Source organism: Nothoprocta perdicaria, unplaced genomic scaffold, assembly GCF_003342845.1.
Source record: "Nothoprocta perdicaria isolate Ctin4 unplaced genomic scaffold, notPer1 scaffold_126, whole genome shotgun sequence".
In the NCBI taxonomy this organism is placed as follows: Eukaryota; Metazoa; Chordata; class Aves; order Tinamiformes; family Tinamidae; genus Nothoprocta; species Nothoprocta perdicaria.
In genome coordinates this window covers 662,143-688,800 of record NW_020454383.1, presented here as the reverse complement: position 1 = coordinate 688,800, position 26,658 = coordinate 662,143, and the positions used below count along the sequence as shown (strand labels likewise).

General features: G+C 36.4%; 1 protein-coding gene across 1 annotated transcript in view; it reads left to right on the top strand.

Moving 5' to 3' along the window:
• The window catches only part of LOC112942350 (potassium voltage-gated channel subfamily KQT member 1-like), a 468,427-nt gene that overhangs the window by 55,967 nt on the left and 385,802 nt on the right, over positions 1 to 26,658 (top strand). The window contains exon 11 of the mRNA XM_026033255.1: positions 19,732 to 19,846. Within this exon, the coding sequence (XP_025889040.1) occupies positions 19,732 to 19,846 (115 nt within the window). The remainder of the gene's footprint in view (positions 1 to 19,731; positions 19,847 to 26,658) is intronic.

Here is a 26,658-nt window from a genome sequence, read left to right as displayed (position 1 = left end):
TGAATTGAATCATTTCTGTAAGTCTGATCTAGCAAGAGCAAAACTGTTGCTTTAAACTCAGCTCTTCTTGCCTGCTGCTACAGACAGGTGTAAGAAAGAGTGTAGCGAGGCCTGAAACAAATGCCTGGCAACTACACATGAGTGAGTAATTATTCCACAAGGAATATTCCATGTCCTGGGTAGAAAATAGTTTAAAGAGGAGATAAAGCTGCTTAGATTAAGGGAAGGTTAACTTGATGCAGGAATATAAGAGCACACCTTTTTTTCCCCTGAGAGATGAGTTTTTATTAGGATATCCTTTTCAGGTTTCAGTGTTCATCCAACCTGTTCTTGGCATGTTTAAAAAACTTTCTTGGGATGCTTATTTTTCAAGACTAGGCAAAAAAGTTAATGCTTTCATCTTCTGTATCTCTAAAATAAAGGTTTTATTAAAGGGAAAGAATTAAAAAGCCTGCAGGCATGATCAGTAGTAAAGGTTTGTGAGTCACAAATTAAGTAGTTTTTCCATAGTGATTTAAACCCCTCTTTGGTTTCATTCTCGTCTGAGATTATTGTAGCCTTTCTTATTCTTCTTTATGGTGTAGAAATTAAGCTTTAACAGTATGTCTGTAAACCTTTTCATGCTGTGCATACTCTTCTTCAGTACAGTTAGTTACCGGGATGACAAGGCAAGTATGAACTCTTCAGCATCTTTATTGTGCCTTTAAGATTTAAAGAAGGCACTTAAGTACCAGGACGGTAGTTATTTATGATGTCAAGAATGAATGACAGGTCATAAAGACCACTCCAAAGGAAAGAATAAAAATAATATTTGAATGTAACTGTCATTCTTTTATAGACTCTGTTTCATCTTCAAATAACTGTCCACTGTAATGTATACTTCTCAAAAGAAGCTGAGTAGCTATAGTATAACATTTATTATCAGAAAAAAATATATATAAAAATGTGGAAGTTGTGAGACCTTGAATGTCAGCCTCCTGAGACTTCTCCAACATATGGAACATATCTTTCTCTGTCAGTTATTGTTGGTCATGTACACAACACATTACTCTGAAAGAAATTGTCAGTCATAAGACCCTCACAGTGATAAATCGTTGCTGAAATAAAAAATGAAAAGTTCTCTATTTATCACAATGCTTTTCTGTTTTGTGTTTTTTGGGGGGGGAGGGTAAAGAAGGGGGAGAGTTTCTTGGCTGCTGATGTATTTTGCCTCATATTTAAAGCAAAATTATATAAAAGTAACTTTTCAGCTGGAGGGGGAAAGAACTTTAATTTGGATGACCCACAAAATACCTTTGTAAGCCTTCTTATATGAATGTGTAATAGTGTTAATGTTGATTTATTTTGTCTGTAATGTTAGTTTTGGGTGCTGACATTCCAGAATGGACCTATCCAGCAAGTGGATTGGTTGTTCCTAGAAACTTGTTGCATTTCCACGGGGAAAATATCTGCTTTTCCTCTGTGGTGTGGATGGATTACAATCTCCAATACATATAAAGAAGCAAACATTTTAAATGAAGTGGATTCATAAAGATTCCAGTGCTGACAAGTTGAGTGAAAGGTGAGAAGAACCATGTGGCTAAAATTAACTAAATAAAGCAAGCACCAAAGCTTTTGAGGGTCTGCATAGCTGTCAGTAAGGCAAAAAAAGGTGAATATAAAGATATGCTCCAAGTTAGCAGAGAAAGTACCCAGCTACCTTGCTTCTGAAAAACTTTGTACCCTTAAGAAGGTGAGTTTAGCAGATGCTGGTGGTTTTGGAGTGAGAATGTATACTCACTATAGAGCTGTTTAATTTCTAAAACTGGCAGTTCAAGACTTGCGGGTAGATTGATACTTGCTTGTGGGTAAAAATTGTGGTGATATACTTAGGTGCTTCTACCAGAAAGTTTTCGTTTGCTGCCACTCAGCCCTGGCTATCCTAAGTATGAGCTTTCTGTGAATTGTGTCTTTTTCTTCTGTGATCAAATGGGGATGGTCTAAGAAGAGATAAGAGAGGGGGTGATGTAAGGGTAGATGGACGCAGGTAGGAAGAGATCAGCCATCTCGGCCAAACACTTTTACTTCTGACTAAAATTTCTGTTCTATATTTGATCTGCATAAAATTTACTGCCTGATTTAGGAGCTGAGTTTAAAACACTGATCACTTAGTTATATGATACAGGGACTTCAAACAAGTGAGTCTTGGAGACAATGGTGGTGTGTGCAGTCTGACAAATAGTATTGCAGCCCTCAAACTCTTTTTCTGATTAAAATATCAGCAAAAATTATTTTAGCGATTGCTCATGTGGAATTATTTTCTGGGGAAACCAAAGACAACTAGTTTACACAAAATTTCATTTAGTTGATAATGTTCTAGCTCATTTCAGTTGTAATATCAGAATGAGTCCATTTGTTCAATAGCAAAGGAAAATTATTCTCCCTCGTGGTAACCAGCCTTTTTTGCAGACTTAATCATTAAGTTGATGTCAGATAGGCATGTAGTAAAGGACGCATTTCTGCTATAGACTTAAAAATGAACAAAACCCAGAAATCCTGTCAATCATAGACTGGTCCTGGCATTTCTTTTAATTAAGTTGACTATTAGGATTGAAAAAAGAAATAAAATGAGAACATCAGCACAGCAGTGAAAAAACATGTTTATTAAAAAAGAATTGCAAATAAAGGCACATCCCAGAATACCATGCTTATTTTTTTCCAAAAACTATTATCTCTGATAATTTTAAAAAATTACAATAGTTAGAAGATTAGAAAGTAAGTTATATTTATGAGCTAATTTGTTGCCAACAATAACTGAAGCCTGTTTTAATATGGTCAAATTTTGTTTTACTTTGTTACATTGGTGCATATGCCTAAAATAGGAGATGGTTTTGTATTTGTGGTTCACAGAGAAACCAAACTAAATTTGTTTCAGAGGGTAGGGATGGTGCTAGTTTGATCAGTCTTGCATCAAGCTCTTCTTCTCAGTTCAAAAGATCATAGTGTACAGGGTTAGGATTAGATGGTAACATGAAGAGAAAAGATGAATTAGCCTGCTGCAACTCTTGGATTCCAGAGGTGTAAAAGGAAAGGAGGATTTGCAAGTCTTAATCTAATCACATTAGCTATTAAATCTACCTAATAGCTTACTGAAATCTATAGCAAATTATTTCATAGGACTGAGAGAATGATGAGAGTTGTTGCTTTGAGACACAGAGTATATAATATGATAATCTTGCTGTAACTCTCTGCACAATAGAAGGAAGGAGGAAAATCTGAGACTCTGTTATGTTGGAGTGTTGGAGAAAAATTAACTCTCTCAAAAAAAAAAAAAAAAAAGAGCTATTTTTAGTTATGTTAAAAGGAAAGAAGAGATTTCAGGTGATTGGTAACTTAACTAATTCACCTGAATGTTTTTAATGACCCAGTACTCAAGATGGGACTTGTGAGGAAATCCAGTGGAGGATGGGAGATAGGTCAAATCATTAAGCATAAAAAGGTTTAACGAAAGTAATGACAACAAGAAGTGATTAAGGGATTTCATTTTTCACTTGAGAGTTAACACGTAATACACTACAGCTGACACCACAAATTGTCACTTGCTATTACTTGTGTAACAGTTCAGTGTTGCAAGTGAACTCACAACAAAAGAAAGAAGATAAAATAAAGCAAGTCCAGAGATTTTTGACTGTCTATCTGTTGTGGCTGAATATACAGCTGAGTAGTTATGGAGAAGTGAGAAAAACTGGAGAATTGTTAGGGTGAGGAGTCACAGGAGGCTGGTGAAATTCTGGAAGTCTAGAAAAAGGCACAATGCATGGTTTGAAGCGGAGGGAAAAAGAGTCACAGCATTATGGAAGAAAAAGTAGAAGTCCATTTTCCAGGAGAATCCTGGAATTGTCAAATTATTTAAAATATAGACAGCAGCAAGGAAAGAATTGTCAACATGCACTTGTCAAAAGGACACTATGTCAGATGATAGATTTTTTTGTGTATTTGTTTTCTGTGAAGTGGTAATGTGCCTTGTGGATAGGAGATAAGAAGAGAGCATACATACTGATTTTAATAAGCTCCAACTCCAGTCTCACATGTATACAAACACAGGGAAAAGATTTTGGCTTATGGCCTAGAAAATCAGTTTAAGCCACTGTAAGAAAGCTGAAATTTTGTACACTAAATTTGATATGGTTATGGGTTGTAGACTGTTTAAATGGAAAAATATACATAGGTTATAAAGCCTGGTACTGTAAGTCAGTGGATTTATAGTGCTATGTTAGATGGTAGCCTAAGAAGATGGTAGCATAAGAAGGAATTTTTATTAAATATATACTTGATATCAACAGAGAGGTGACTGAAAGTATTTTTGGTAACAGCATGTGGGTCCATAAGTCTCCCATCCAGACAGCAATGCTCATGCAATTGGCTTCTGCCTTGTATTCTTCCACCAAGGCTATCACTCCAGCATATCGATATGTTTCAGTGGTCTGACTTTTCCATTTCTTCTGCATTAAACTGCATGCAGTACTTCTCAAAACTAGCAAAATTGTTAGCACCCATAATGCCAAGTAATTTATGTTCTTCACAGTTGGATGGTTTAAGTGTGGACAAAAATAGCTTAAAACATCTGTTACTATTTGCATCTTTCTATTGCAACTTTAGAAATTCTTCTCTTTTTATTTCACTAAATATCTGCTGCACCTGTAGCTGTACCAATGAAAACATATAATAATGCTCTAAAATATAAATTCCAGACTCCAAAGAACATTCATTTCAAAATGCAGGTACATCTCCATATCATCTAGGAAATGAGAAAAGGAAAAAGCTTAAGCCTACACACCCAGAACAATTTTACTTCTTCTGTAGACTATGACAATTTTCTTTGTAGTTTACTGGTGACTGTATGGAAGTGAAGGCATTTGAGGCTGTCTCAGAGCCTCCTCATTGAGGCTGTTGCTTCATGTTGTAATTAGGAAAGATGCCAAGCTTTTGTACTTAAATTTTCTGTTTGCATTGGTTTTGAAAAATAAACAAAATAAACAAAAAGCAAGAAATGCCCAAACATAGTGCAATTTGGCCTTAAAATATTTTCCACTTCTCTCCTCCTACTTCTCCACCCCTAAAAGAAAAAGGCAGAAGCAACTAAAGTGACTGTAAATGTGACAATGAGAAGGCAATGAAAAAGCTCCAGCACACTGTGGCTGGCTCAGGAGATTGTGTTGGGAGCCCAGTTTTCAATATTGAGACAATATGCAAAAAGCTCATCTAGAGCTGAGAAGCAATTGCTGCGTGAGTCAGTGTTCCTGGATTCTGTCTTTAGCTCTGTTACTGATTTGTTATGTGACCTTGGGCAAACAATTAACTCAATGTACTTCAGTGGCGTCATCTGTTAAATGAATACGTGTCTTGACTCTGTCACAGAGATGTTGTGAGTCTTAATTGTTCATGAAGTGTTTTTTGACTGACACAGCATTACAGAAGTGAGGAATGCTATTAGTCAATGTACTATTTAACATAGGTCTATTCATTTATTTATTGTTATCATAAATAAGGAGTGTAGTAATCAGGAATGTCAACTTCTGCAAGAAAAGAGGCTGATTTTTGTATAAAACATAGTGAATACTCTGTAGGGAAAATAAGTGGTGAGCTGTGATTTATTCCAGATTGTAAAGCTACCTTTTAGCCACAAAAGTTGTTCGTTCTTAAGAGTATGACAAAATATTGTCAGGGATCAGGGTACCATGTTAAAATTGATGACTTTTTTAAACTTAAGCTTCTACTTAAATGGAAGAGTAGGTGCTTAGTAAATATAAATTTTGCCCCAAGTGTCTGATTTAATGTGCTTTGAACAGCATGTCTCTTAGATTTTGTCAGCTAGAACAGCTGAAAAGTTTCCAGACTTAGAAATAAAACATATTTACTTTTATATAAGTTTGTGTATTGTGTATTGTATGCAGGGTTCTCTTACTTTTTGATTTTGTTCCCTATTTGGATATCCAGGTATCACTCTCTCGTTTTAGTTAGCTTGATGTCTCTTTACATATCATGCTGCCTGCAGCCACATGGAAGGTGCTGTATAAAAAAAGTGGGATATAACAAGGAGAATGGTATTCTTTCCTGATTATTTCAACCAGAAATTCAGGAAAGGGACTATCTGCAATGAGTGGCTTGGCTTTAAGGGTATGCACAATGGAGGTGTTCTAAAGAGATGTGATTTAATTGTTGAAGTCCTTCCTGTTAAATTTCATCTGCATAAAAACTGACAAACTTAAAGGGAAAAGAATTTGCAGCTGCTCTGAAGACTGCCCATGCTCCCCATTAATCATAAAAAACAGGAAAATAGATATAGCATCATATGTCTTCATATGTCTGTCTTTTAAAGGTAGTCAGAACTACCAGTCGGAACAGAAAGTATTTTTCATGACTTGTGTGAAGGAAGAAAAAAAGAAAGGAAAGCAGCTGCTTGTCATTTACTTAACCTTACTTGGGCTAAATTTAATCAGTAAAAAAACATCTGGAACTGATTTCCCTTCCATTTGGAGTGTCCAGTAATCTGGTGTGTATGTACAACCACTGCACCTTTACCATTGGAATACTTGGCTAAATAAGCTTTTGCAATATAGTTATCTTTTTGGAAAGAAAGGAGCAAGCAACAGTAATTTCACAATAAGCAAACATTTACAGTGTTCTCTATAGGCTGCTTTGTTCAGTGATTTTGTGCAGCTGCAGTATGAAACTCACTGATCAGAGTTAATACTTTTCCAAAGGAGTAAGACTACTTATTATTTGTATGGTTAAACTTGTGTCAGATTCTAAACTCTTCAGTGTTGCTTGATTACAACTGATTAAACAATTTGACCTTTTACTTGATAGATTTGATAGAATGTAGCATTTATTATGAACAAACTTTGAAGACATAGAAGTTCCTGTCCATGTTTTATGACTTCATTAAGTGAAGATAACTGAAGGTTTTTTGCAGAATAAGGGTGTTGGAGTTTCATTGTGAAAGTGATTGATGGCTTCTTTCCAACTGACTCTTCTATTAAATAAAACTAAAGGAATCACAGAACTGGATAGCAATACTGGAGAAAAACCTTACTATTTAAAAAAAAAAACTTGTGGGAGATGCATGGGAAAATGATTGATGCATTTTAAGTAGTGACTTCTGTGGGCAGTTCACCTCTCCTTTATAAAGGAATGTGGTAGAAAATATATTGTATGCTCATTTTTACTATAAATCCTGTTCACCTGCAGACCATTTATATTTAAATATATGTACAGTACCTCTTTGAAAACCCAGAAGTTGATAAATCTGTCTTTAAGAAAATCTTTATCTAAGTCTTCTCCTGCACAGAAATTTGCAGAAAATACCCCAGCTGACTTCTGGGGATTTCTGGGGATTTCACAGAGTAAGGACCCCAGATAGGGGGAAAGAAAGGTGAGGAATGACCTTAGACATTCCTCTCTGCTCTGTCCATTCTATTTAAGGAGTTCTCTTGTTTCAGTGCTGATGTGGGTAGGTTTCTATATGGCATCTTTCTATATTTTGAAAAAAACACAGATGTGAACAGTTACTGCTATTGAAAACAGCAGAAAAGTAGCCAACTTAGAAATATAAAAGCTTTTATATAGACTTTTTCATTTCTTTGCATTATTTTTATAATCGTTATTAATTATCTACTAGCAGTGCAATCTTGCATCAAGGTGGCTTTCATCTCTTTCATTCTCCCTATGGTCTGTAGTGTGTGGTCTCACCAACATGAGAATTGTATATAGTTGGCATTGACTCAGAAATCCCTTTGTAAGAGGAGAAGAGTAATTTTCCATCTCGAATAAGATGAATTATGGAAAGAGCATCTGTAATACAATTCTGATAACTAATTCCAGGAATTCTGGCTTGCACACAACCAGATTCTGAATCTGCCTCATGGGCACACAAACTGCAACCCTGTTCTGACCCTTTGGATCCATTTATATTCCTTCAAGTATTGTATTTTGCTGACTCCTCAGAACTTGATTCCAGTTTTCAAAAAAAAATCCTAAGCAGTATAATGCCAGTATTTGTTGCTAGTGGCTTTTTCGTTCCCTTTTTAATGGGGTGAATCAGACCATGGCAATGGGATACTCTAGACCTGGTTGTACTAATTCAATTAAGTTCCGTTTCAGGTCAGGTTGACCTAAATCTATCCTAGATTAGTTTGTGCTGAGTGAGCCATCGTGAAGCAAGAGTGTGCCGGCAGCCCTCCATAGAAGTCTACAAGTTTATCCTGCTGTTTATTTGAAGGGCTCACATTGGCTGCGGTTTCTTTTGCAAGAACCTTGCAAAAGAGAGAGTGAGTCTGAGATTTTGATATATACTTGGGCCCAGCAGCTTAAGATTTACAGGGATGAATATAGACAACCCGACGAGCAGAAAGTACATGGAAAAGTACATGCAAGCTTCCTTAGCGTAATAAATGGTAACTGTTAGAGTACTCTTCCCTTTCCTTTTGGAGAAATACTATACTTAGGCATTCTGAGGTTGCACTGTGTTTTCTGATAAGATATAATTCATAAAACAATAGGCCAGGTCATATATGTTTTTTGAATGATATTAAATATAGCTGATAGCAATCTGTTTGGGTAGGATAATGACGGTTTTCACATGGGGCTCATTTTGCCTGATAAGTATTCTCAATTTGCTTTATATACTTTCTTTTGCTTAAGCCTTCTTAAAGGAGGTGAGATGTTCTTCGCTAGCTACATAAACACATGACTGTATGCTAAATTCAGACAGAAACAGCCTAGGTGTGTATGTGGGGGAATTTTTCTGTAACCTACTTTACAAATAAAGATTTCAAAGCAATTAAGATTGAGGTCATAAAGATTGTTTAGAAACTAGCAGTTTCTGAAAGAGAAAAAATAGAGAGAGTCCACTGTTTGCCATTTTGTAAGATTGGATTCTGTTAGGATCAGGCTTATTGAGGAGACCTATGCTCCTCTCTTCTGCCTCCATCTCCACACCTCCCTGGCACACCACTGCATTTTAAATCTGTCTTCCAGACCTTGATGCAAACCTGGATGACTTCCAAAGCTGGATCTGAGAACACTCAGATAGTCACAGCTTGAAAGTTAACTCATCATTGGTGTGGCCTCAGGAGGGGTTTGTTGGGGAGTTTCTTCCATCACCACAGGAAAAGCGTGGACAGTGCTTACCATGAGCGGGCAAAAGAAAAACAGTGAAAAGGGTGGAGGGAGAAGAAGGTGGTAACTTCTCCCTGCTGGTCTGAAAACAAAATACAGAAAGTTTTCTTTCACAGGGGCACCAGCCTTTATGTTGCCTGGAGTCCAAATAGTAGTGGAAAGTCTTAGGTGTTAATACTTCCTGTCATAATCCAAGTGCCTTCCTATTATCCTTAACAGGAACAGCTCTTTGACTATGCCTTTATTGTTCTTCCTAGACCCTATAAAACCTGTCTGTGATTAATCATAACCTCCTTTCAGAGGACTTTGACAAGGGCCTTCACCAATGTTTCATTTTTAAAGCAGTACCAAGTGTTTGAGGCCATTACAACAATTTCCCATTTACTGAACAAATGCAGAGATTCCTAAAAAGATAGGACTAGGCAAATTCAGTAACATATACTTAACTCCACATTAACAAATTTATTAAAGCCACCAAGAATCCATGGATACCACCTCAGACTTGAGTCACATAGTTTCATATTGCAGGAAGTACTCTGAGAAGGTAGCTCCATAAACTTGGCTTGTCTCCTGTGCATATGTTGTTCACCTGTGGATATTATATATCTTTGCCCTCATCTGTTGTTATATGATGTTATGAAAAAAAAAAAAGAAAAAGCAACATTTTTTTCCATCTGTTTTCCAAAGTTGCAAACTATCCCAGGACAGTATGTATGTCCATTTGAATGACCAAGAAGTCCTGTTCCCATTCTGCTTACAGGTCTCCAAATGAGATATATAGGACGATACCAAGCTAGGTGGAGTAGCTGACACTTCAGAGGGCTGTGCTGCCATTCAGAGGAACCTCGACAGGCTGAAGAGTTGGACAGAGAGGAACCTCATGGGGTTCAACAAGGACAAGTGGAGGGTCCTGCACCTGGGGAGGAATAACCCCAGGCACAGATTAGGGGTTGACCTGCTGGAGGGCAGCTCCACAGAGAGGGACCTGGGAGTTCTGGTTGACACGTTAACCATGAGCCAGCAGTGTGCTCTTGTGGCCAAGAAGGCCAATGGGATCCTGGCCTGCATCAGGAGGAGTGTTGCCAGCAGGTCAAGGCAGGTGATCCTGCCCCTCTCCTCAGCTCTGGGGAGGCCGCACCGGGAGTATGGTGTACAGTTCTGGGCTCCCCAGTGCAAGAGAAATGTGGAGCTTCCAGAGTGGGTCCAGCGTAGAGCAACAAAGATGATTAAGGGTCTGGAGCTTCTGTCTTATGAGGAAAGACTGAATGAGTAGCGCCTGTTTAGCCTGGGGAAGAGAAGGTTGAGAGAGGATCTGATTAATATGTACAAATACCTGAGGGGAGAATTTAGGGAGGAGGGGCCAAACTCTCCAGTGGTGGCCGGTGAGAGGACAAGGGGTAATGGATATAAGTTGAAACATAGGAAGCTCCATCTGCATATAAGGAGGAACTTCTTCACTGTGAGGGTGACAGAGCCGTGGAACAGCCTGCCCAGGGAGGTTGTGGAGTCTCCTTCTCTGGAGGTCTTCAAAACCCACCTGGGGCAAAACCCCGTTGCCACATGCTCCAGGTGTCCCTGCTTGAGCAAGAGGGGTTGGACTAGATGATTTCTAGAGGTCCCTTCCAACCTCAACTGTACTGTGACTCTGTTAAAATACCCTTTTTTTGCATTGATTTAATGGGTTAAGTAGAATAACCATCACCTTGAGCCACTGACAAATGGTCTTGAAACAAAGTGTCTCTATTTGCCTTCAAAACCCAGCCTTCCTATGGTGAAGATTTCAAGCAACCATGCTCAGAGAAAGCACAGACTAAAGAAGTCAGGTGGGCTCTTGGCCCTGCACATTGGATGCTGGTTCTGGAATTCAATGTTTTCATCAAAGAAAGCCCTTTCTCTACACTGAGGCAATAATAGTATAAAATATATATATTAAAAACAAAAAGCTGAATTGGAGACAAACAAGCTGAAGTGGAGGAAAACAAGCTGAAGCGATTCAGAGACAGTCCTTCAAGATAGTGAAAGTGTCAAGTATTTGATATTTCAGAAGAATGGAAGGGTATTTTCTCAGCTGGATAAAATACTTTATGAAGAAAAGATTTTTGAAGAAAATGTTTGCCAGAGCTGAGTTTTTTTTCACACATGAACTTCAGTTATGAGCATTATTTTGTTTAATTTCAGCTAAAAATATTTCTGTTGATTTAATTAAAAAAATAGTGCACACATGTAAAGAATTTTGTGGACATGCTTTTTGCCACCTAAAAATGATTATCCTGACCCAGTTATCAGCAGTTCCTAGTGTTTATTATAAAGCAGAGGATGGAAGTTAAGAATCACTGTCCGGATACTGCAGATTAATTATTCAGGTTCCATTCAGTGTCTAGTCTCTCACTTGCAAGAAAATGGAAGGAAATATTCTGTATTCTCTTCTACCTGCAAATATTACAACTTTATTAGCTATTGTGTGCTTCCATGAAAAAGTGTACTGGTCATAGTTTCTCTCAGTTGTCTTAACAATATGTCTGAAATCAAGAGTGAATTTTAGACACTAGTCGTACTTTTCACTTTGTTGTTAATGAAGGGAAAATCTTTGGAGGGAAATGAAAATAGTACCACCGAAGTCTTTTTCCTCCCTCTGTTATGGTGCAACATCTGTATATAGAAAATTCAGCTATGATAAAACACAAGTTTGATGGCAGTGACAACTTGATAATCTTGAGCTCTGTGTCGCTTTCACCCAAGACAAAGATGACTTTAAGTAAGTCCTCAATACTATGCTGAAGACCAACTGTTTGAAAAAAGGTGATGAAATCAAAGCCTTGTGATTCTAATGGGTTAAGCAGATATGTAGTGTCATGATTTGCATAGCATATGCTTTTTCTAAAGACATTCACTTTGGTTAAGTTGCTCCTTAAGTTCAGGTTTTATTTGTAGGTCTCACTTACTGAGATTAGCATAATCTGCATCTAGTTCATAATATACTAACCCAGTGTTTAGCAATCTCACTATTGGTAGCTAAATCCATTCTCTGCTCTTCAGGGCTTAATTTTACTCTTCAAGCAGGACATGTTTTTCTCCATGGAGATACCTTGTTTTTGGTCAAACAGAAGTGTTTCCAGGAGTTAACTTTTTTGTTGTTGTTGTTTTGTTTTTGTTTTTTTACCCTCTCATTCACAAATCTCCCAATGAGGAAGATGAACAGTAGGTCCCTTTGCCTGCTTACATCTGTCTGTGAGATTTCTAGGCACAACCATGGCTTGAGAATCAAGGTTACCCTAATCCTTTATGGTTACAGGACATGTATTTTCATAGTGTAGTCAGTAAAGAAAAAGAATTCAAGTACCTGCTTACTGACAGCATGTGTCAATTGTAGTGATAAATATCTTAAAATATCTTAGCTATAAACATTATTGCTCACTTGTATATGATTTCTGATTGCTGTTACAGAAGGGTGAAGTGCTGACTGCGCTGGTCTTGTAGCAGGAAAGACAAGCAGGAAAGCAGATTTGTAGCAGGAACGTTCAATAGCTTCTCATTTAAAAGTAAAATAATTTAACTACAAGCTGGAAAAATATTCTCTTGAATTCTGTTCTGTATGATTGGAAGTAGTCACAGGCAGCTGATCTATGCAAATTCCAAGGGAGAAAATGGGGAGGCAGTTTAAATAGTAAGTGTTCATCTTAACTGAGCTTTAAAGTACATGGTGGGTTTAACTTTCCAGAAAGTATAATCAGGTGATTAATGCCATTTTTAGAAAGTTCATTTTAAGAGTTTTCTTATGAATGCTTATAAGGTGCTACAGTCCAAATTCTGTAAATGCTGTAGGGATATCTGTTGCTATAAGAGTTGAAAACTCTTATAATACTGAATATATATAACAATGACTATTTTGTGTGACTTCTTATATGTGTAGCTTATACTTGTTATTAACAACAAATTGCTACCTGACCTCGGATGCCTTCATATTCAATATTTAGCAATTAAGTATTCAAAACAAGTATGTAATTTGAAATAGAATACAATAAAATGAACATCAATGCGAAATAGACTTTTTTCACTTGAAATGTACAAGGAAATAAATAATAAATAAGAGTTTTATATAAAAACATTTTTGATTTAATTCATTCAATTGCTAAGTGAGAATAAGGAGATTGGTAACAATGCTGTATTTCTTGAATTCAAAATTAACTGCAAGCGAATGGGTTTTTTAACAAGGATTCAGTTGTGTGAAACAAAGCTCCATTAGGCCAGCAAATTATCCTCTATATTTCACTGTACTTACAGTAATTAATTTTTGTGTTCTTGCGAGTCAAAACATTGACAACTATTTTGGGTGATATTCCAGTTTTACTGTCACTGCAATTTATATGCTTTGAACATTAACAGTCATTAAGAATAATAACATTTTCAGGCTGGTTTATTTTCTTTAGTAGCCACTCTAAAACTTTGCTTCCTTTTTCAAAGTAAACATTTTTACTATAACGGCAGTTCTGAATCCCATAATGGAAAGTAACTCTATATATTTATATTACCTGATCTGTACCCTATGAGTTTGTATGTGTTAAGAGCTCTCCCTGCAGAGCTAACAAGCTGCCAAATTACATTTCACTCGCTATTAATTGTTTCATTTGAAGGTCAAGTTCTTCTTGTACTATAAAAAATAAAAAATAGAATAAAAATGGTGGAGAAGGATCACTTTCATAACTATTTTTGTCTCATATTTTGTCTGAATGTTCTTACTGTACATTTTATTCTCCAGAATTGCTGAACCAACAATCAAATACAAATTTTGCTTGTGTTAAAAGGTCAGATACATTAGTAGTAGTGATTTGGGTTTAGTCACAGGCAGCCGATCTCTGAACCTATTCAAGCTGTAGATAACATCTTCAGCTCTGAAAACACATTTCAAAATATCTGTGGACAGGGTGATGATCTCAGATAAGTTAAAGGAACTTGACTTCTCTTCAGTAAAGAGAAAATAAATACCAGCCAAAGCTGAAATCAGTCAGAACACTGTTGTAGACCATGGTGTTTTCTTCCTATTTTTTGTGTGATTTGTAATTTGTGTGTGATGTGATTTGCCTTGGTAGATCATTTCCTAAAGGTGTCTGTGTAAGGTTGTCTCTAACAGCTCGTGGCAGCCTTTGAGTCTGATGTGCGTTGGAAAAGTAACTAATTGCTGGCAGTAGATGTTGGCAGCTGATTCTGTGCTGTTTCAGCTCCCAAGTATTAATGGTGAATGTGAGTGATTGGCAGAAGTGGAGCTACTCTCCAGTGTGGCGTGACTAGGCATTTTTGCCTGATTTAATGCAAGGCTGTGTGGTATTGATCTAGGAGACCTGCAAAGAAAAAGAAACAGCATAGGAGAAAGGTCCTTTCTGCAAGCACTTCAGGAGGTACTTATAGGAAACAAACAACTTTACTGGCTCTGAAAATCGATTCAGGAATTTCTTGTGGATCATGAAGTTGTTTTTTGTCCAGAGGGGCAGAACTGTTAATAGAAATGTGTTAAAAAAGAACCAATCTCAAAAGCAAACATGTGCTAGGCAATATTTGAAGCAGTAAGGCACCTGCTGCCCTCCATGAAGAAGCCTAAGTTAAGGGCTGAGATATTCTTAAGAAAAGTAGGTGTTTTACTTTAGCCCTTGGTTCTGTCCATAACAACCAGGTACTTTAGAATGAGTTGAAAAGCCTTTAGTTCTATCTTTAGAAAAAGGTTTTGTAAGAGAAAAAGGAGTTAGTTACTCTTTGTGGGGAAAAAAGAAAGAAGAAATGTTAAAATAAAGATTTCAACAATTGCTTAGGTTCCTGCGTAGGAACCTAAGGGCAGTTTCACAGAGATATAAATATCTCTTACATCTTAAATGGAGCCATCAAAAAATCCTCCCATCTCTTGAGCGTGAATGTTCTGCACAGTCCTTTTTCTCAGAGTTCCCTGTCTTTTTGATCTTTCGGTCAAAGCTAATCTAGAAGATGGGCTATTTTTGTAGTAAGATAGAGAATAAAATGCCTTAGTGGTAAATCTGTTGTGACAAGTGGAAATGCTGAGTTATAAATAGAAATGGAAGAAGGTATCAAGCTGTCGAGTTGTATATATTCATGAACTTCCATTCCCTTTCTGCTGAGAAAGGCAGGAGTTCAGGTGGATGCACACAGGTGTTTGAATCATGTACCCAGTCACACAAAATATTTGTGTTACAGGCCAGTATGTGATATAACTAAGTGATTAGTGGAATGACTCCAGCTCATAGCTAGTTGTATTTAGTATTAATTAAAAAAAAAAAAAAAACTATCTTTTTTTTTTTTTTTAATTAAAAATCTTACTGTTCTGAAATGGAAATAAGATCAGCTTCTTCCAATTTTCTATGGTGGATCATTCCCATGAGAAAAGATGAAAAGGAAAAATACTTCTGGGAAAATACAGCCAGAAATCTAGAAGTTAAAACTACTGTGTTAGTAGCTCTTCCTTCTTTGTTTGATTCATGTTTTTGTTGTTTTAGTTTATCATTAAAGCTTTTGCCTTTTATAATAGCACAAACAGTAGACCTTTAAAAAAATCCAGTGAATTCATTTAGATTAAATTGGCGTGGAAAAATCTTTTCTTAATACTTTCAAAGAGGACTAATCTGGGCATAGTGGCAGTAGCAGCTTGCTATCTGTCTGAATAGAACAAGTGGTGCTAACAGCACATGCTTCTCTACTATGTTCCCTTAATCTCTGGTTCTCTTCTGACAGGTCATATCTCAGTATGAGGAGGTACTTGAGCCTCCATGTGCAGTTGGTCCCTGGCCATTTTCTGAATCTATCAACAAATTTGCTTGTCAATTAATGCCAAGCATGTACAGGCTTAGTGGTATGGACATTTGCTCACTATTACTAGATGATTTGTACATCTAGACTGATGTTTCACTTTTGATGATAAATAAACAAAAGCACTGTTTATGTACTGAATCTACCTTTTGAAAGTAGCTTTATATTGATGATATATAGAAAACATTTCTCATTGTTTTATTGTGTGATTATGTTGCATCCTTCTTATTTGCTAGGTCTTACAAGGATGTGCAGGCCATCAGGTAGGCTATAGCATCTTCATATGCATTCTAAAGCGTTTTTTCTTGTTTTTCCTCTGCATGTTTTCTAATATTACATGCCTTTGTGCTTTTGAAAGGCACTCTTTTGCATGTCTGTTCTGTCTCACTAGATTTGCAATGAATGATCATGATTCCACAGGGTGAGTACATGATTTGGTCTGCAGGCTTGTCTAAGCAATAGGCTGTACAACAAATAAAATCAGCATTAATGCGTTTTGAGAGCTGATTGTTTTAAATCAGTTCTGCAGGATGCTGAGATCTTGATGTTTATCTAAAATACTTGCACCAAAACATGTTATTAAGTACAGCAGCAATGATATATGGCATTTTTAGTATGTAGTTGACAATATGCTTGCAACAGCTGTGGACTTACTCAGCTTACTTCTTGAGTTGCCGTTTTATTGCTGTTGTGCTATAGAACTGCTGTTTAATTCTGTTTGGCCTAATTCTGCAGATTTTCTGTGAGCAAAAATGAATTCAGAGGGAACATTCTAGAATTGTACTATCAGTAATACTGTTGGTTTAGATGCCTAAAATTAGATATATGAAAGTTTTGTTTTTGAATGGTAGTGAGCACCTACTGCTCTGAGCTATGTATGGGAGAATCTCAGTATTATGGTATTTGCAAATGGGTTACATTTGACAACCTAGTACAGATTCAAAACCCTAGCTTCAATTGCCCAAATTTTAACATTTTGATGGAAATGTCAATGAACTAAATAGAATGACCATATCTTATTTAGCCTTGTACTGACTGAACATTTCCTGACACTTTTGTTCCACAATAATAATGAAGTAATTTTCTCATGTATCAATTTTAAAAAGAAGTGAATCAATATACGCTAGTAAATGTTTTGCTGGATTCTTCCAATGTGGCAGTTTAGAACAGACAGTTCAGCAGTTCAGAATGGTTTGAACAACATTTGTCTGCTGAGATATAAAAGCAAATTGAAGACTTTTTTTTTATTATTCTTCGTAGAGTCCAGCGTTATTAGAGGGAAATGTTTTAACAAGTTAACTTCTCAATTAGATTAGCATTTTTACTTTAATATTTCCTTTGAATTGATTTCTGAAGAAAAGTTTTATTAAAGTCTATAATGTGGACTAGTTGCGTAATAATTTTAATGATGTGCCAGATTCAACTAAATGCAATGAAAGGAAAAAAAAATGGGGACTTGGGGAGTTGTGTGGGTGTTTTTTGTTTTGTTTTAAATCTACCTATGGTTTAGGACAAATGGAAAGAAACTGCATTTTGTTTCCAGTACAGCTGTTTGAATGTAAATCAAGAAATCAGTTATGGGTTGGTGTTAATCCCTACTGTTTATATTGTTTGCTCTTGCTGCTGTTGCTAAGTATATAACTGTGGTAGAAATAAATCATATGGTATAAAATACTATCTTGTTACTTTTCTTTCACACCCAATTTCACTTCAGAATTATTTCATACAGAATAGCTTTCTGAGCTCTAGTATAAAGACATTTTCCTAAGAAAAATAGAAATTATTAAAAGTAATTTTAAAAATAAAAGTAGAGTTGAAACAGTAGACTGCTTTTAGTCTCTCAAGGCCTATTTTGATAATGTTTTGTTTAAAAACAGCAACAACAGAACAAATGAACACAACGTCCCCTCTGCCACACACTCACACACACACTTTCTCATCTAATAGAGAAAGAGACTTCATTCTCCCCACTGCTTTCTGATTGTTAACCTTTTTTCCCCTTTGGTTGAACACTGCCTTACCTTACCCTTTTCTTCCCATCTGTGGGCTTTCAGCAAGTAATTGTAAAGTAACAAATTCACTTTGTTTTTTGGTAAATATGAAAAAAATCATGGTAGACAGGAAGCTGGAAATTTTGCCTTAGAAAAATTGATGATGGAGCAGATTTATGGAGAGACCAGTCTTCCCATCTCCCTCTTCCCCATACTTCATCTGAAAACAGAACATAGCAAAGTCTTTGTGGTTATTTTATTCTGATTATAAATGAGTGTTGTTGCCTGCTTAAAGATATCTCTGGGTCACATTTGAGTGTTTATACTATGTATTCATCATATTAGAAACTAATAAGAGAAAAATCAGAGGTTTATGAAATTTAGAATTCCTTTGGCTATTTTGACTTTCTGAGCTTTTATTTTCTGTGAGTCCTATGTCTATGGCATTCAGTGGTACACTAAGTACTACTAAGATTTTTTTTACTTCCTGGTCATGCTCAGAAATTCTAAATTCTTTAACTGAGCAGGAACAGATTCTTATTGTTGTCAGTAGTTCTAAGAAGGGGCTTCTCTTCTCTTTCTTCCATACTTTCCTGCCTTCCCTCCTGTTCCAAGTTTCAGAAAGCCTTGCTTTTCCTTGGAAGCATAGTTTAGAGTAATTGTGGTTAAATACAGCAGAAATAAATTTGATAGTTTTGTAATTTTCAGTCCTTCAATAGTGTTTGTTTGTGCCTTTTTAGTTAGATTCCATAAACTTATTTTCATTCTTTCCCATATATACTATAGCTCTTCGAACATTAAATTCCAGTGTTGAATGCTTTAGTGTTTAGCTTGAATGTAATCCATTTAAAGTGGTACCATAGAACCAACTTGGGATGTCAGTAATTTAATTTTCTAAGAAGCATTTCTGTTGTGTGGAGTTTTTTCTCTCTTTTCCCCATTACAGCATATGCATGGAAGTGAAGCTACTTAGTGTTTTATTTCTTTTACTTATGGCACTTATTTGTAGTGATTCCACCCTCCAGAAACATTTATCTTTTTATCTCCACTTTGCATTGTATACACATTATGTTATATGCATTCCAAGATAGACTCTGCCAGAAGAGCCTTCAAGAATGATCAAAATTAAAATAGGGAACATTATTTGAAATTGGGAGGATCACTTGTAGCCGTGACAAATTTGCTATTTCAGATCACAGCATTTTTAAGCTAGTTTTACCATGATTTTTGAATTAAATATAGTAAAGACTTTTTAATGGAGCAATCATTTATGAATATTGATGCAACTGAACTCAAAGACACACATACTTCCCAATTACAGTGGAAGAACTCAACTCTGTACTTAATAGAAATGGGCATTAGAGTTGGTGCTTTTCAAAACAAAAATATTTTTCACCCATTGGTGGGTTAGCTATACTTCTGCCTATTTTGCAGCCTGAGTGAACTCCTTTAAATGTTAGCATTTGTCTTCTTTCCTACTCTGAAGTTCCTAGACACAGTGAATTTCTGCTTACACTGGGGGAAGGCCCCAGGAGGAGAGAAGTCTGTGAGGTTGATGTTTACATGTGAATCAGATACTTTTTTTTTTTTAAATAAAATGTATGTTGTTAGAGTCAGTTTCATTCATTCTGATAAAAAAAAAACAAGCCATGTCCCATATTAGAACCAATTTTTCATGGTAAAATATCACAGGCAAGGGAAAGCACTTACATATTTGGTCTTCTTGATCTTTTTCTTAAACTCTTTTTTTACCTCTTTTACTTTATTTGTGCAGTAAAAAGACGTGTGGATGGGAACCCTCACGAAATGTCAAGGGCCAACAGTTTCATCGATGACATTGATCTTGTATCTGAGGAGTCGCCACTGCCAGCTGTGACTGATGTGGCACAGTAAGTGAACTAAAAGCTCTATCTAAAAGCTCTATAAATATCTGTTAATAGTGAGGAAAATTCAATACTGAATTTTCATTGGCTATACCTGAAGCTGTTACAAGCTCGATCTTATGTAATTTTATGTAAACGTTTCTATGGGCTTCAGGTTGGGTTTTTAAGTTCAGCAGAGGTCATCTGCTATTTGGAAAGAGAATTACTCTATGATAGGTGGCTTTCAATTTTGATGTGTGTATCTTTATTTACATCTTGTAACAGATAAAATGGTTCTTGTGAATGCGTTTCACAGGTACATTTATACTTTGAGTCAGTCAAATCTTTAAAGATCTCCTACAATATGTGTAATACTGAATGTAATGCTCATGTATAAACAGAGAAAGGCAACACTGAGAGTAATGTTTTGACAAGGAAAGAGATCTTGTGAGAAAATGGTACACCAACAGTTTGAAAGCAGAACTATTGAAGAAGTACTCTTGGTGTCTGTATTGTCCAGAACAGAACATTCACGCTATTGTGAGTTCACTGCTGTTGTTGCATGATCTGTTATGTTGCTTGTCTTGGGTTTAGCAAATGCCTATGATGGTATCCCTTGAAAGAAGTGTGTATGCAGAATATGTCTGAATGGCTGTCTTTTGATAGGGTATTGAGTAATCTTGATGCTTTTGTCCTATATTGTTCGATTTCAGTACTGGGGTGCTGGAATCCTAAAAATTTCAACTCTTAAGCAGCAGGTTAGAAGATACAACAAGGACTGAATGAAGCACAGCATCCAGATTATCTTTCTTAGGTTTTATCTTGCATACACAAACTGATAAAAAACAACACCGGTGAAACTTGCAGGTTAGCAGTGGTTTATGGCCTAAGAGCACAGAAGAGCTGATAAAAGCCTAAGAAAGTCTAACTAGTGATTTGGATGTTATGTAAATGTGGGTGGAAAATTTGACTGTGTTCACACTTACAAAAAAAAAGCATGGAACTGTTGTTGGGAAAACCCTCTAGGAAATATTTGAGCACAATGTTGCTTTTTTGAAAATCGAGATAAGCTTTGACTGACTTCTCTTAGATATGACATTGGAAGAAACTTCCAATGAGTGAGTTTTTCTTTGTTTATTTGTTTATTTTCCAGCTATGGGAAAAGAACTTAGAAGGCAAAATGTTATGTATTAGATTCACAGATATCTATTTGACCTGTCACTAGACTAACAATAATTTACTGGATACTCTATCATAGTAAAACGTTCATGTGACTTAGAAATACGTGTTCAATGTGTTTGTCAATCTAACAGAATATGCAACATATTAAATTCTCAAAGACACAGGATCAAAAAAAGAATATTTTAAATGATACATGCATGCCATTTGTTTTGTTTGGTTATTATTGTATATTAGGAAATCAGCACATGATTTTACAAGAAAATTGAAATTGTGCTCAGAATAATGAGATTTCTTGGGTTTTTTTTTTCCTTTCAACTATTCAACTATTCTATATTTATCAAGGTGAATATATGATGAAATTCCGTACACATGAATATGAGTGCTGTTCACTCCATGACAGATTTGTCATCAAACCAAGATTCAAGGGATTTGTTTCCAGTTTGGGAAAGGCTGAAGAGCTTTTCACTGGGCAAAAATGGCATTTAGGAGTAGGCTGCCGGAATAATTAATACAGTATGCAGCAGGCTTCCAAGGGAACTTTGAAGAAAAGAAGCATGTATGAGCAAACTGAGTGTAGACTCATGTAGGCCATCTTTGTGGCCTACATACAGCCAACATAAACTACTCAATGCATGACAGTGGATGTGGGAGAGAAGATTGGATTTGTGTCTTTTTTTTTTTTTTTCTTCTGAGAAGCTGAAGATGGATCTTAACGAATCACTGAAATCTGCATAGGACTTGAAATGTCATGAACTGGGGATTTGTGACAATTCAACTCCTTCCATTTCTGCCAGTGTATGCCGTGCCCTAAAACAGCTATGCTTCAGGAAGACTATTTTTATACAGGAAACTTAAAAATTAAACACTATTATGAACAATGGATTTTTCTAATTGTAACACATTTCTGAAATTAAGCTGCTTGTATTCATTCTTGAAAAAATGTAGATGTTATTCAGAATGAATTGGAAAGGAAAGCTGTTTCAAACTGCTTTTTACATGTTTTCTTTCTCTTTATTTGCTTCTGCTGTTAACTCATGCAGATGATATAAATGTTAAATGAATAGTAATTATAATATGCTTTTATATAGGATATCCTTGTGCTTGTAGTTTCCTAGGATAATATCCTTCAAATTGAGGAATTATACACAAATTTGATGAGTGAGACAAATCCTGATTCAGGAGTCACGGTGCGGTCAATGAATCAGACAAATTTATTTTGAGAGTACAGTTCAACCAAAGTTCTTTGCATAGTGAACCTTCTCCATTTGCAAAGTATGTGAAAACATGACTTTGACATAACAGTTAATGATAATATGCTGTGATGATGACAATTTCACATGAGGAACGTCTTTGTGAAATCAAGCATGACTTTGTCAAGCTGCCAAGTGGCAACATTTTCCCTTCTTTCAGCAGCATATGCATTGCAAGATCAAGCTCACAGTAAGTCTTTATTTCAAAACCTGTAACTGCTCATTTTTTAAACTTTGCCGTCTGCTATATTGATACTTAAACATGAAAAGTTAGATCTCTAGTTGTAATTTCTTTTTCTGTAACACAAGTGTTCTTTTAAAATCTTCTGTGCTACACAGATGACACGAGATGTTTACTAATTGCACTAAAGACACCTTTACTGTAGGTGGTAGTCTGATCAAGACTTGTGCAAAAGGGTTGTGTGGGAAGACAGATTTTGTCCCAGAATAACAGAATTGCTACACTTGAACACTGCTGCCTTGGATAAATCTCTGTTGCATCAACCTGCACATGTTCATTAGCTGTGACAGTAACTGCAGTGGTTATTCAGTAAAGTGAATTGGACTTGTTAGAAACCATTGAATCACCAGGCATCTTGAGTGATAACAACACAGTTCAGGAGGCTGCAGCGCTGCCCAGGTTTCAGTGGTTAATGCTTCCAGTGCTAGATTTCTATTATTGGTGATCCATGCAAGCATAGAGAAAGTATGGCTTGCTATAAAAGGGAAAATGTCAACCAAAAAACAAACAAACACACAAAGAAACAGACAAAAAGAGCTAACAAGCTTGCAGTTTGAGCTCAAGTGTAGCATAGCTTTCTGTATGAATATAGCTGCTGTAAATAGCTGGCATGATGTTTCAATTTCCAGAGATCTTGGTAAAATTCTAGAAAAACGCAACCACTCTGAGCTAGGGAACAAAGATGACATATTTTATATGAGTGCAGTTGCTGTCTGAAGCTACTGCTGAATATCTGAGACCAAGTTTCTTAGGGTTAATAAAATCTCTCATAATTGAGGACCTCAGTGGAGCTAAGGTCCACTCAGATACTTTATATTGGCTGAGTTACTGAAAGCTGAAATACAAATGAGACTGATAGATTTTGACACAGTTTTTTAATTATGAATACTGTCAGACTCGATTAATTTCAATCGGTTGTTGAATAGTAGGCTTTTCTGTTTCTAACAGCGAGTGTCAATACTATCTTATAATGTATGATATACTTACCCAATTTTTCAATTCTGTTGAGCAAGTAGAAGAATGAATAGAGAACTTATAAAGTGATGTTTTATTTGTGCTATAAAACCTTTAAAAAGCCAGAGATTATATTTGATCAGTTACAGCATGTCTGCTTGGTCATCAGGGCTAATCTACATATATCGATATTAGTTTCAAGGCAAAACCACATGTTTAGAGTGGCCCCTGAGATCTAAATCTTAAGTATGTCTTTCTAGAGATAAAACATTAATTTTTCTCCCTTTTATCTTCTTGTTAATATATCTTACATTTCCTAATATACCTTCATCACACCTTTTTGGGGGGAGTGGGGAAGGCAGAATTTGTAATATCAAACAATTTAAAGATAGATTTTTTTAATTCATCTTGAGTCAGTTGTTAATAATGAAAGAGGTAAGAGATTTCTCTGAATATCACTGAATAGGCAAGTGGCAGGCTATGATGTCTGCTTTTTCTGTTAAGTCTTACTTGTCCCCTGCCCATAAGCAGCAGGCCTGTTTTATCTATCTGATGCAGCCTACCATATGTACAGCCTACCATATATATGCAGCCTACCATATGTACAGCCTACCATATATACAATATCCTCTGAGAGAAGAACTCATATTCTTTCTGGTCTCTAAAATGGAGAAGAAGATAAGGTTGCTGATTCTTGATCTCTGTCCATAGGCAAAATAACTCCAAATAAAACCTCTCAAAGTACATGTAAATTTGGAATGTGACAAATAGGAAGAAAAGAAGAGAAATGCACATTCCAAATGGGAGCAGGGATTGAACAATAATATATCTTTAATGCTTCATCCTAACTGGATCATTTAAGATGAGCCTCTCCTAAAAGCTTGCTCAAACTGGAATTACAGCTTAAATGTTCTTTACCTGTCTTAAGTGACAAAGCTTTTGAGGGTGGTTATGAAGTTTAACTGAAATGCTAGACTGCCAAATGCAAGTCCTACTAATTTTCATTTAAAGTACTCTTGAACTACCTAAACCCCTCTTGAAGGAAGAAAAAGAAAAATAGTTGTTAAAATGATTGTCATGAACAAGCTGCTTGCTGAGGTCCTGTGTAGGCTGTAACAATCATTTGCGTTCACTTGAATGCTGTAGCAGGGAAGACCTTGGAAAAGAGGGAGCTGCTTACATGGAACAGCAACAGTGCTAGAGAGGAACTAATGGATGGGTAGATATCCTTCTGCCCATCACAGGACTAGTGGAGATGTCCTATCTCTTAGTCTCAGGACTAGTGAAGTTTCACAATTTACCTGTGTGTAGAAAATATGGAGGTGAAAGCTCCCTTTAGCAGCTAAGAACTTAATATGGTTGGAAAGGAACCCTCTCTAAAAGGATAGAGCTGAAACAGAATACGAAACACTTCAGCTACCAAAATAAAATTCATCACGAAGGAGACTCGTGATGCTAGTGGTAGACTTGCAGTGATTGCTGGTGTGGAAGCTGCTGATCTATCCTATTTCAGATAGCCTCTGCTTGCTCCTTTGCTTGCTGTATTCATTGCCTTTGGTGTGCTCTTGTCTTGTTATAGGACTCAAATCTGTTGGAGCTTATTTGTGTGTTAATATACAATACAAATGTATTAACTTGTGCCTGCTAATGTATTAATTTGTGCCTGCCTGGCTTCATTGGAGCTTTTCATGGGTATAGAGCTCCAATGAAGAACAGTTCTGTATAGGGCTTAATATTTTATTTATTTTATTTTATTTTTTTGTCTCCCATGGCCCTATTGTTAGGCAGACTGTGATGACAGTGACCCTTGGCCATGAAAAGATGAAAATATTTTTTATCATGCACTAGAGTTCACCTCCCATCAGGAAAATTTTGCCAATAGGCTGTATTGAAAGATTACACCAACCTGGTCCCAGATAGCGCAGTCTCAGGAAAAATATCCAGCACCCCAGCTTTAAAAGCAGACATCCTGTTTTTGTTTTTCAGAGTTCTGTGGTTTGAAACTAGAGTGTTTAAAGCTCCTTACACTGTAAGAAAAAGCAAGAGTTAGAAATTTTGTATGTCAGCATGATTAAGCAACTGTGGTTGAGTATGCATTTTGTAACTTAGTAAGGTCAGGCAAAGGTAAATGTCAGCTGGTCTCTTTTAGCAAAAAGCAGCGTTATGCTGCAGTTCAACAGTCATCACATCAGCTCTCTTGGGAGGAAACCTTTGGAAGGTGAGATACACATACAGTGACCATCATCAGTACATCGTCAGTAATTGCCATCAGCTGAACAGCTGTAGTAATAACTCTTTAGTTGGAACGGTGTGCTAGGGAAGTGGTAGTTACACCTGTTCCCACAGGAAAGTGGGCTCTTAATTACTTTTCATGGGTTGAGAGTGAGACCAGCAGTTGCTTTTCTTGAGACCTTTCCACAACAGAGTTTCATCATGTTAGAATATTGTGTTTAACACAATTCTAGCTAAAACAATTCTGGTTTAAACATGGTTCTAGTCTAGTTCTGGTCTAAACATGGTTTTAGAAAATTCTGGTCTAAACATGGTTTACTATTTCAGTTTGAATTCTTAAAACGATGCAATAGAAGCAGAGGTTGAGATCTGAAGGTGGAGGCAACCAGATATCCATTGTCCCCTCCTCCCATCGTGTTCTATTAAACTTGTAGCATCAAAAACAGTTCTTAGTTTGTAGGAAAGAAATCTTACCTACAAAATGATTAGCAGAACAACTCAGCTTTAGGATGTGGCTCTTGCACAATCAGAGGAAGTGGGAATCTCTGTTTAAAAGAAAAGAATGAAGAAAGGAGAGGAAATGTCTGGTTGCTAATATCTTAGAAGAATCCCAAGGAGAGGTAAAAAGATAGGCCTGAGATATGGCAATGGCTACACAATTGTAAGACCTACAGTGTACCACTCTGCTGTAGTAGGAGAAACTGAGATGACTGAATGCTTTGGCCTGTGCTAGGATTGCTGAATCCTAATACAAAAAGAAGATCGCAGATGGATCTTCTGTGATGAATCAAAGTCTGATAATTAAGGTGTAAGGAGGGTAAAGAATGGGCTCTTTGCTGTTTGTATTTGTGCTCAATCCAAGTGGTGAAGAAATTAGTTTTGCTCATAGGAACAAAGCACCAAAGCAGCTTTCCCTTTACTAGAATTGAGAACTACAGACCTGGAAGAAGTAGAACTCCTGTTCTCTGGTAAGGAGAACC